Genomic DNA, 10,979 nt, shown 5'->3' with positions numbered 1-10,979 from the left:
ATCTCCCCCCCCCCCCCCCATTTTTCTTGCAGTTTCTCACTGGTTCTGTGCATTTGTCTTGTTTTTGTAGGGAATCCACGTACAGACTGACATGGACTTTACAGCCGAGGTCACCTGCAACAACAAATCTGGCCCTTTCAGTGTCAAGTTCAAAAGTTTGTGGTTTAGTAAGTTTTTTTTTTTCCCCAAAATAAAAAATACTTTTATTTAGCAAGGATGCTTTAAATTGATTAAAAATGGCAGTAAAGACATTTATAATGTTTAAAAATGGATTTTTAGACAACCAGTATCATGGTTTCCACAAAAATATTAAGCAGCACAGCAGTTTTCAACATTGATAATAAGACATGTTTCTTGAGATTGATTTCTGAAGGACTATGTGACGCTTAAGACTGGAGTAAATTTTTAAATTGTAATATTTCACAAAATTACTGTTTTTGCTGATTACAAATTAATGCAGCCTTAGTGATCATAATAGAATCATTAAAAACATTTTATAGACCCCAAACTTTTTAACAGCATTGTGTGTACAGTCGGATCCAAAAGTCTGAGACCACTAGTCAAAATGCTTCTAATTTTACATTGTTTTGTAGTTTAATAATATAATTTTCATTTTTACAAATTAGATTATCAGCAGAACAGTTTTAAGTGGAAAGTTGAATTGAAAAATTAGTGTAAAGGTTTTTTTTTATTAATTTTTTTTATGAATGTGTAACACCTTATGATCATGTTCTTCAGATTGAAAAATGATCCAAAGTGCATCTTGTGCTTCAGTGGAAACAAGAACATCTGACCGTCTGTGCAAAGAGACACGATCAGTGACACACATTTACTTATTTCACTATTGATCTAGAAGTAGTTCAGAATCTAAAATATCCCTCTTTCATTTTACGTAATAGTATTCTTTGGTTTCAAGAGTACAGAATTTTCAATGAGGTCTTACACTTTTAGATCCCGCTGTACTTTATATGTTGTTGTTTTTGTTGTTTAATCTGTGCTATTTTTTTCTCTCTTTTTCTCTTCATATCATATCATTAGCTAACATCCTAATTTTCCTGCTCCTCATTGAGAAGATCAAGGCTTTGTGGCACTTGCATATAAAATGATTATTCATTAAGCAGCTTCAGAAAGCAGAGGGGAAGGGCTCACACAACACAAACAAACACATGCATTAATCAAGGAGAGAGATGACTAATGAGCCAGTCTGGGATTAGAGACTCTCTCGCCAACCTCCTCTGAATCCCAGAGTGCATCTGAATATTAGAGTCTGAGCTCACTCTCGGCCTTCAGTACCTCTGATTGACACTTCTGATACACTCTCTGTTTCCATTTACCAGCAACACACTCTCAAACACACACGCATCAGACAGGACCACAGTGGTATGAATGGCATTGAATCATGCTTTCTTTAAGGTGATCTATCAATTTACAAAACGTTTTATTGTATTTCTATTTTTATTTTACTTTAGTCCCCTTAGTGGCCATATTGTCCAGGCTTCAGTTTAATGCGTTGCTACATTAAAAAATCATCACTGCTGGCAGGTTTTTACAAAATTGAATTTTTATTTTTTTTTATCTTTTCCGTGCTTTCATTCTGTTGGATGTTATATGTTAATTTATGCCTTCTTCATCAATGTTTGTTAGACATTCTTGGTTATAATAGGTTCTAAACATATTGGTGTTTGAAATTGATTTGTTTAGATTATCAAAGGAATAGTTCACCCATAAATGAAAATGTGTTAAAACTTTGCTTACCCTCAGGCCATCCAAGATGTAGATAAGTTTGTTTCTTCATTGTTCCAGATTTGGAGAAATTTAACATTGTCAGTTGCTCACCAATGGATTTTCTGCAGTGAATGGGTGCCGTCATAATAAGAGTCCAAACAGCTGATAAAAACATCACAACAATCCACACGACTCCAGTCCATCAATTAACTCTTTCCCTGCCAGCATTTTTTTTAAAACCGTTGCCAGACACCGCCAGCATTTTTGATCATTTTCACAAAAGTTTAATGGCCCCCAGAATATTTTGTTACATGAATATCTGAACATGCAATATGCCTCTGCTTTTAAACAAAACAACCTGTTTTATTCTAGCTTTATGCAAACTTTCTTATCAACACTTGAATGTGGGTAAGTTTCATGAAAAAAGTAACATTTTGAACAAAAAGCTGAGAAAATCACTTTTTGTAAAACAGTATGTCTGGATCAGATTCAGAACGATGATCAAAACATAGATGGAATAGATTGCTTCCATCAACGCATCCAAAGTTTGCAGGATCCTATACCACTTCTTTAATCGACATTTCATTTGGAAAATTCCGTTAATGGCTCATGAAGAAACAACGGCTTGCGTGTTTTGCAACAAACAAATTAATCATTAAGGCATTTTAACTTTAAACTGTCACTTCGGACCAAAATACCAGTCCATAATCCATAATAATTTTTCCTCCTGTGAAAAAGTCCATCCCCTGTTGTCCTCTCACACTAAAATTGACCAGTGTATTTGTATAGAAAGGTTTTGACTGTTTTTGCTTGGAAACTGCATATTTCTCTCCTGATTCAGACGAGATGACTTTTTAAATGAAGAAAGCAATATTATGGATAGAGAACTTATATTTTAGCAGGAAGCAGCGTTTTCAAATAAAAAACAGCTTCATGATGATTTTTTTTTTTTCCTACAACCACAAACTAATTTTTCTTCACAAGACTTTAATTGATGGACTGGAGTCATGTGGATTACTTGTGTATTATTAGCTTGTTTCCATCACCCTATTTTTATGCGCAAACCTGTAAGATTTTCATTATTCTGTAGAACACAAAAGAAGATTGAAAAATGTTGGTATCTGAACAGTTGATGTGCACCATTGACTTCCATAATATATATTTTTTTCTTACTATGGAAGTCAATGGTGCCCATCAACTGTTCAGAAACTAACATTTTTCAAAATATCTTTTTTTGTGTTCAACAGAAGAAAGAAGGATAACCTGACTAACCAGCGGACTGATCTCGTTGCACAGCTTCTCAAATGTTGTTTTGGTCATTCTGCAATGCCTGAACCAAATTCTGTCATCAAAGTGTTTCCGTATAATTGCCTCCCAGAATTGTCTTACAGGACTGCGTTCCCAAACAACAGGCATCCACCTCCGATAGCAATGACCGCATTTATTGTGTTTTGTCTGCTCGCTCTGAGGCTCAAGTAATTTATTATATATGAAAATTATTATATTCAGTGGCTTCTCCTACTTTTCTTAGTGATATTTAGTGCCAGTTTATCAGGAAATTACATTTTTGTTCTCTTTGCCTAGTTGGATAGAAACGGTGCTTTATTTGCAAATATTTTATGCGATATTTTCCAAATTTGCGCATAAGTTACATTCCCAACGTTGGATGGAAACATAGCTATTGTGATGTTTTTATCAGCTGTTTGAACTCTCATTCTGATGGCACCCATTCACTGCAGAGGATCCGTTGATGAACAAGTAATGCAATGCTAAATTTCTCTAACAAATTAATCTACATCTTGGATAGACACATATTTGTAGATCTTTAAGGTTTTATCTTCGTTCACAATCTCCTGTTTGCACAGAATGGATTTTGTGAGGGAGTCAAATATTCCCCTAAACACATTCAGAGCACAGACGGACAGTAAGGAGGGTTGATAGGGTCACATCCTCACAGCATGACTTCTCTACCAGCCTCTCACCATAGCAACCGGCTGTGCCATCACTGTGAGGAATGCTGTATGCTCTCTGCTCTCGGCAAATGATCCTTGAAATTGAGAGGGGGAAAAAAATGAATTATCACTTGCACTTTGAATATAGAAATTGAAAGCCATTAGTATGGACAGCACTTTGCTAATAACATTTGTAGGTTGTAGGAATGTGTAATTCCAAGAAAGTGTTCAGTGGCTTTATGGTTGGTCACCTTAAAGAAATAGTTCACTCAGCCTAATGTTGTTTCAGACCCGTATGAGTTTCTTTCTTCCATGAAACACAAAATGTGAATTTTTGAAAAATCAGAACTCATATGAAAAAGAGTTGAAGTGACCATGTCTGACAAGATCAAGAAACGACAAAAAAAACAAAAAAAAAAACATAAAAAGTACCATAAAAATAGTCCTAAAGTATTGTAAAAATAAATACATAAATATATAATAGTTTGTAATCATAGTAAATAAATATAATGTAATAATGTAATAAATTCCTTGATTCATGACCCAAAAGATTTATCTTATTGATCATTTTTTTTCACCGAATAAAGTGTTACTGGGTGAATTTTCACTTTGCGAATGGAGTCTACAGGGATGCATTGTTTTGTTTGTTGTGAGAAAACGGCAAAACTGTTGCTCCTCATTCATGAAACTCAAGAATAAAGGATTTCTATGTAAATCGTTTGTAAAACTGACATAAATTGTTGCTTTGAATTCAATGTGACGGTTTATGTGAGAATTGTTTTATGAATGATTTACCATACAATTTACTGCTTGTGTGTCATGATTGATGATGTGTGAATAGTGTGAATAGGCTTGTATTGTCAACTGGAAAACAGGAAGAGATTAAAAAAATATATATTTTCTGAGCACAGATGAGTCCTCATGAATCATGTGGTTTAATACACTTGGACTACAGGTAGAAATAAGGCCAGTTAAGTTATACTTTGTGTATTATTAGCTGTGTGTAAGCTAGATGTAGACTCACGTGTGTGCTGTGGGGCACAAAAATAAAGCTAAAATCTCTTTTTTTCAACCTTTTTATGACATTCAACAATGTTGTCACTAGATTTTTACTGTTGTATTTCTTACATTTAAGATTATGAATGAATTGTTGAAATTAAGGTGCATCTTGAAAATACACACAAATAGAAAAATAGATCTGTTTTTTTCCCCTTCTGTTTTTTTTTTATTAGATCAGCCGTCATTCAACAAGTAGATTCAGATGTTATTTGAAGGTGCTAGAATGGTAAAACAAATCATTAAATTATAAATGGTCACTAGATTTTTACTGTTGTATTTCTTACATTTAAGATTATGAATGAATTGTTGAAATTAAGGTGCATCTTGAAAATACACACAAATAGAAAAATAGATCTGTTTTTTTCCCCTTCTGTTTTTTTTTATTAGATCAGCCGTCATTCAACAAGTAGATTCAGATGTTATTTGAAGGTGCTAGAATGGTAAAACAAATCATTAAATTATAAATGGTATCTTTCCCACCTTGTTATTCACGTGTTGAACATGTGTTTATTTATTTAGATTTATATGCACCAATACAATGATACATGGTAAAACACTTTTGCTTACATATAAAGTACATGTATGCTGCTATTCAAAAGTTTGGGGTTGGTGCTTAATATTTTTTGTGGAAATCATGATATGTTTTTTTTCAGGATTCTTTGATTAAGAGAAAGTTAAAAAGAACAGCATTTACAGTGGGGAAAATAATTATTTGATCCCCTACTGATTTTGTAAGTTTGCCCACTTACAAAGAAATGAAGGGTCTATAATTTTTATGGTAGGTTTATTTTAACGGATAGAGAGAATATCAAGCAAAAAATCCAGAAAAAAAAAACTGTTCAAAGGTTATAAATTGATTTGCATTTCAGTGAGTCAAATAAGTATTTGATCCCCAAGCAAAACTTGGTGGAGAAACTCTTGTTGGCAAGCACAGAGGTAAGACGTGTCTTGTAGTTGGTCACCAGGTTTGCACACATCTCAGGAGGGATTTTGTTCCACTCCTCTTTAAAGATTCTCTCTAAATCCTTAAGGTTTCTTGGCAACTCAAAGTTCCAGCTCACTCCACAGATTTTCTATAGAATTAAGGTCTGGGGACTGGCTAGGCCACTCCATGACCTTAATGTGCCACTCCTTTGTTGCCTTGGCGGTATTTTGGGTCATTGTCATGCTGGAAGACCCATCATCCATGACCCATCTTCAGTGTTCTGGCTGAGAGAAGGAAGTTCTCATCCAGAATGTTATGGTGCATGGTCCCGTCCATCGGTCCTTCAATGTGGTGAAGTCATCCTGTACCCATAGCAGAGAAACAGCCCCAAAGCATAATGTTTCCACCTCCATGCTTGACTGTAGGGATGGTGTTCTTGGGGTCATAGTCAGCATTTCTCTCCCTCCAAACACAGCAAGTCGAGTTGATGCCAAAGAGTTCAATTTTGTTCTCATGTGACAACAGCACTTTCTCCCAAGCCTTCTCTGAATCATTTAGATGTTCAGACGGGCCTGTACATGTGCCTTCTTGAGCTGGGGGACCTTGCGGGCACTGCATGATTTCAACTCATTGCAACGTAGTGTGTTACCAGTGGTTTGCTTGGCGACTGTTGTCCCAACTGCCTTAAGATCATTAACAAGCTCCTCCTGTGTAGTTCGGGGCTGATCCCTCACCTTTATCATGACCATCCTTTTCCTCACAAGGCGAGATCTTGCATGGAGCACCAGACAGAGGGCGATTGATGGTTATTTTGTATTTCTTCCATTTCCGAATAATCGCACCAACAGTTGTCTCCTTCTCACCAAGCTTCTTGCTGATGATCTTGTAGCCCATTCTAGCCTTGTGCAGGTCTACAATCTTGTCTCTGACGTCCTTTGACAGCTCTTTGGTCTTGCCCATGGTGGTGGGAGAGGTTTGAATGGAAGATACACATTCTATGGACTGGTTTCTTTTATACTCATAACAAGAAGACATTAGGAGCAATTTCTTAAAGTGACAGGACTAATCTGCACGTAACCAATCTGTGGGAGCCAGAGTTCTTACTGGTTGGTAGAGGATTAAATACTTATTTTACTCACTGAAATGCAAGTCAATTTATAACCTTTATATAATGTGTTTTTTCTGGATTTTTTTGTTGATATTCTGTCTCTATCCGTTAAAATAAACCTACCATAAAAATTATAGACCCTTCATTTTTTTGTAAGTGGTCAAACTTACAAAATCAGCAGGGGATCAAATAATTATTTTCCCCACTGTATTTGGAATTTGTAATAATGTAAATGTATTTACTGTCACTTTTTTTTATGATTCAAATACAGTAATGAATGGAATCAGAGTTTTTAATAGATCCATTGAAACAGAACGCTCGGTGGACTTAATGGACTTTTTTTTTTTATTTTGCTTCATCTGCGAAATCTTTGCAAATATGTTGTCAGTATTCAATATATTTCGCCGAGCTCCAGTGTTCTGAAACGTCTCGTCTTTTTATTATCAGTCTGTCTGAACCTATCATCTCAGTCTTTATCTTTTTTCCTCCTCAGCCTCTTAGTTTTTCTCAGTCTGTTTTATATTTCCTTTGTATATGTGTCTCATTTGGCCTTTTTGCACCTCTGTCTGTTGTGTTTTCATCTCCCATCACTTCATCATCTTATTGTGTCATTGGCGTCTGTCGCTGCGGCCCCTTCTCCATAAACACTTAACTTCTCCACATTTGTTCCTTTTCCCCCCTCTCTCCGTCTGTTTTCCCTTCTCTTCTCTTCCTTCCTCTGTCTGTATTTCTCTGTGTAGTCGTTCTGAGGGGCCGCAGACTCATCTGTGTGCTCTTATCTGCTGTGCCATTGTGCCGTTGAATCCCTGCTGTCAACCCCTCGGGCCTCTTTCACACTGACACCCGTTTATCATCATCCTCTCATCACCCTCTCTGCCAATCACACACACACACCCACTGATAACCATCCGCTTTATCAGAGAGACAGTGAGAAAATCTTAAACTCTAACCCCATCAGCGTTGAGCCTGACTCCTGCGTCTAACTCCGCATTTCCTCTTAACTGATCTCGATTCAGTCTGTGGGATAACATTTCAGACACGCCGCCTCTGGGGCTTTAATTTCGGCTAAGATAAACGGCAGTATCAAAGATTTGCCTTGTATTAGTTTCTGCCTCAAGATTGTACCTGGGTGCTTAAGATTTTTTAATAGAAAGCTTGAATCAATTAAGCGAGAGCTGTTTTCAAGTGAAAGGTAATTGAAGTGATGAAAAGAGGTAGTGCAGGTAATCTGGGGCTCAGCGGTCAGTATGGTAGTGGATTAGAGCTGCATTGTGACGGTGTCAGCGCCACCTCAGATCGATACGGCGGTATGATGATGATGATGGTGATGGGAGGTGCACTAAGAGCCCCATTCTGAGCTTAAGCATCTGACTGACAGCATGGCAGTGAGCAGCTTAGATGCATCCTGCGGATCAATCAGGAGACTTAAACTTCAGAATGTGAGTCTCAGAAATCTCAGATCGGGGCATTTAAAGTTTGTTGGCCTACAGGTTTGTAGAGTATTCATAAAGGTTTGTGGCAGTTACAATGGAAGTTTATGCAGCTGATCTCAGAAGAAAACGTAACAGTTTTGCTGTGATTTCGTATATGAATTTATGATGTGATTTGTACAGAAACATACAATTTTTTTTTTAGAAAAAGTAAGCATGAAGGTCCACCCCTAAATATAACCGTCAGTGAGGCATAATACATTTGTATGAAAAAGCATGGATTCATATGAATTATACACCAATTCTCGCTGCACTCATGCTGCACTCTTAATGAAGGTTCCAAAAAGGGATTGTTGCAGAAATGCAATAGAATCACAGCTTTTAGTGAACAGTTCTTAAAAGAACCATTTTTCTTAGTTTGAGGAACATTTTAATCTAAATCTAAAGAACCCCTTTCTACTAAAAAGGAACTATTGTGGAATGGAAAGGTTCCGTGGAACCACAGATGCTGATAAAGAACCTTTATTTTTAAGAGTGATGAGAATGTGTTTGGTTTATGACATTTAGAATGACATAATTAGAATATCAATTCTGGGTTTATATATATATATTCTGCTTAAATTATGTTACTGTTTACTCACCCACATGATGTTTCAGTCAAAAGGAGAAATTTAGTAGAATGTTTATGCGGTTCTTTTCAATTCAGTGGAAGTTGATAGTAAAGGATGAAAAAACACCAATAAATACTATAAAAGCTGTCAATACAATGTGTGCTTTATGCTTTAAGTCTTCTGGAGCCATGCAATAGTTTCAGTTATCTTCCTCTCTGCCATATCTCTCAAATCTGAGTAATGCACATCCATGAACTTTTCCACGACATTCTAATTTATTGAGATGCACCTGTATATGCCACTTGATAGTTGTCATTGACATCAAATCTTGCACAACACATCTTTAAGGCACTGTGTTTGAGTGCACAATTTTAGAGCTTTTGTGGAATTACTTCAAATCTATAATATGACTGGGAAAAACAGTGAAAAGTAAGTCTAAAGTGTTTGTCAAACTCTGTACTTCAAACTCTTCGACACAACTTTGTTCATTATTGAAGTGAAGTTTTGCCTGTTTGGTGATTAGATTAACTGTTTTGGGCTGCTGTCTTGAATTGAACATTACACGTTTTGTGTGCGATACCTGTGAGTTTACGTAGACGTGGCGCAACGCTTCTTATCCAGTTTGTGACCGCCTTGATGGACCACATTTATGGTGCTCATTTTGACCTGATTTGGAACCTGACAAGTCTTCATCCAGTCATACTGTATGGAAATACTGTGAATAAGGAGAATTTTCAGTTCTGTGTGAACTATCACTTTAATGTCTTTTGACAGCATCTTTGGCATCCTAGGCTCATCCTGGTAAAGGAATGTCATGCAAGTACTGATCTGTACTGAAAACTCCACCTATTAGAAATTCCTCCAATCCCATCCCAAAAAGAGGGTTTAGGCAGTTTTACAGCTCAAATAATGCATTCAAAACATTTGTCCCATGGATCTCCACTGTTAGTGTGTTTACCATCAAACTTACTGTGGTTATCAGATTCGTGGGACAGATGTGGTACATGCTGTAGACATTAAGTTGAAAATAATTTTGTAGATTTCTGTACGAGTAGCAGTTAAGACGAAGTGCTGGTCTAAAGTAACCTGCCAATTACCTTTCTATTTGCAAAGTGCTGTTTAAATAAGTTTTATGAGCCCCTCTATTTATTCTGAAGGTAAACGGGTTTAACATTAGTCATCCTTGAATGCTATGAGTCTGGCGTATTAGAGAGCATGATTGTATATGCGGTGCTTCTGCATCCCTGTTGAGTGACTGGATCCCTGATTGTGAGGCCGAATTAAAGTCCTTCTGAATAGGAGGATTATTTCAACCCTGTAGGGGAGCTTTACTCTGGGTTAATCACTCGCAGGTAAACACACAGCCTTGTTCACACCTCTTCACATACATTTTCCATTACTCAATCCTCTCCAGCCTACATCAGACATCTCTGAATCCGCAACACAATAGCCGACACATAAAGAAACAGCAACTGTATTCAGATAGTCCTTCATTCAGAGGAGTATCGCATGTTTCTCCAGGAACTCTTGCGAAGCAGGCCCACACTCGGCCTGTACACAATCACAAGAGATACTGTTAATCTGAACCACAGCTCTTATGTGTGCAAAGCTGCTGAAGCTCAGCACTTTGAAGATGGAGAGTTGAAAAGACGAGAGAGCTTTGGTAATTTGCTCTCTTTTATTCCTATCTGCCTTTTATTTCCTTTTTTTGTACCTTCTGTGTGTATGGAAGAGAGAGCAGGTAAATAAAGAGGACACCTGCTCAAGTGCCCCTTTCCTGTTTCACAGCCATGCTTTCATCCACTGTCCTCATCTTTAGACTGTGTGGCAGGCTTTCTTCACAGTTCATTTGTTTGCCTGTTGAGGAAAAGTAGGAGTGAGGTAATGAACGAAAGAAACGAGAGTTCTGAGCTCTGTTCCAAATCCTAGTATGGCTGCTCCTACAGGCATTATTGTAAAGCTGATCTACAAGGTAGGCAACTTCATTATGCTGCTTTGAAAAATACCTTTTTTTAGGCCAGATTGTGTTAAATTGTAGCCTTTGTAGAGAAGGCAATCCCAGGATGCAATGTACCAAGCACTTTATGAAGCTGAGAAGGGGAATTTTCAATTTCTCTCATTTTGTCCACTGGATTTTTGTGTATATATATATATATATATATATATATA

The 10,979-nt window shown here is 36.9% G+C and overlaps 1 protein-coding gene across 3 annotated transcripts in view; it reads left to right on the top strand.

The window, feature by feature from the left end:
- The window catches only part of LOC107721601 (partitioning defective 3 homolog B-like), a 334,485-nt gene that overhangs the window by 91,355 nt on the left and 232,151 nt on the right, over positions 1-10,979 (top strand). For all 3 annotated transcript variants that reach the window (XM_016529701.1, XM_016529700.1, XM_016529699.1), the window contains exon 6: positions 71-147. In XM_016529701.1, the coding sequence (XP_016385187.1) occupies positions 71-147 (77 nt within the window). The remainder of the gene's footprint in view (positions 1-70; positions 148-10,979) is intronic.

Source organism: Sinocyclocheilus rhinocerous, unplaced genomic scaffold (assembly GCF_001515625.1).
Source record: "Sinocyclocheilus rhinocerous isolate Xijiao unplaced genomic scaffold, SAMN03320098_v1.1 scaffold30, whole genome shotgun sequence".
NCBI classification, from domain to species: domain Eukaryota; kingdom Metazoa; phylum Chordata; class Actinopteri; order Cypriniformes; family Cyprinidae; genus Sinocyclocheilus; species Sinocyclocheilus rhinocerous.
Note: the sequence above shows the minus strand (reverse complement) of the source record. Positions and strands in the feature narration are given on the sequence as shown.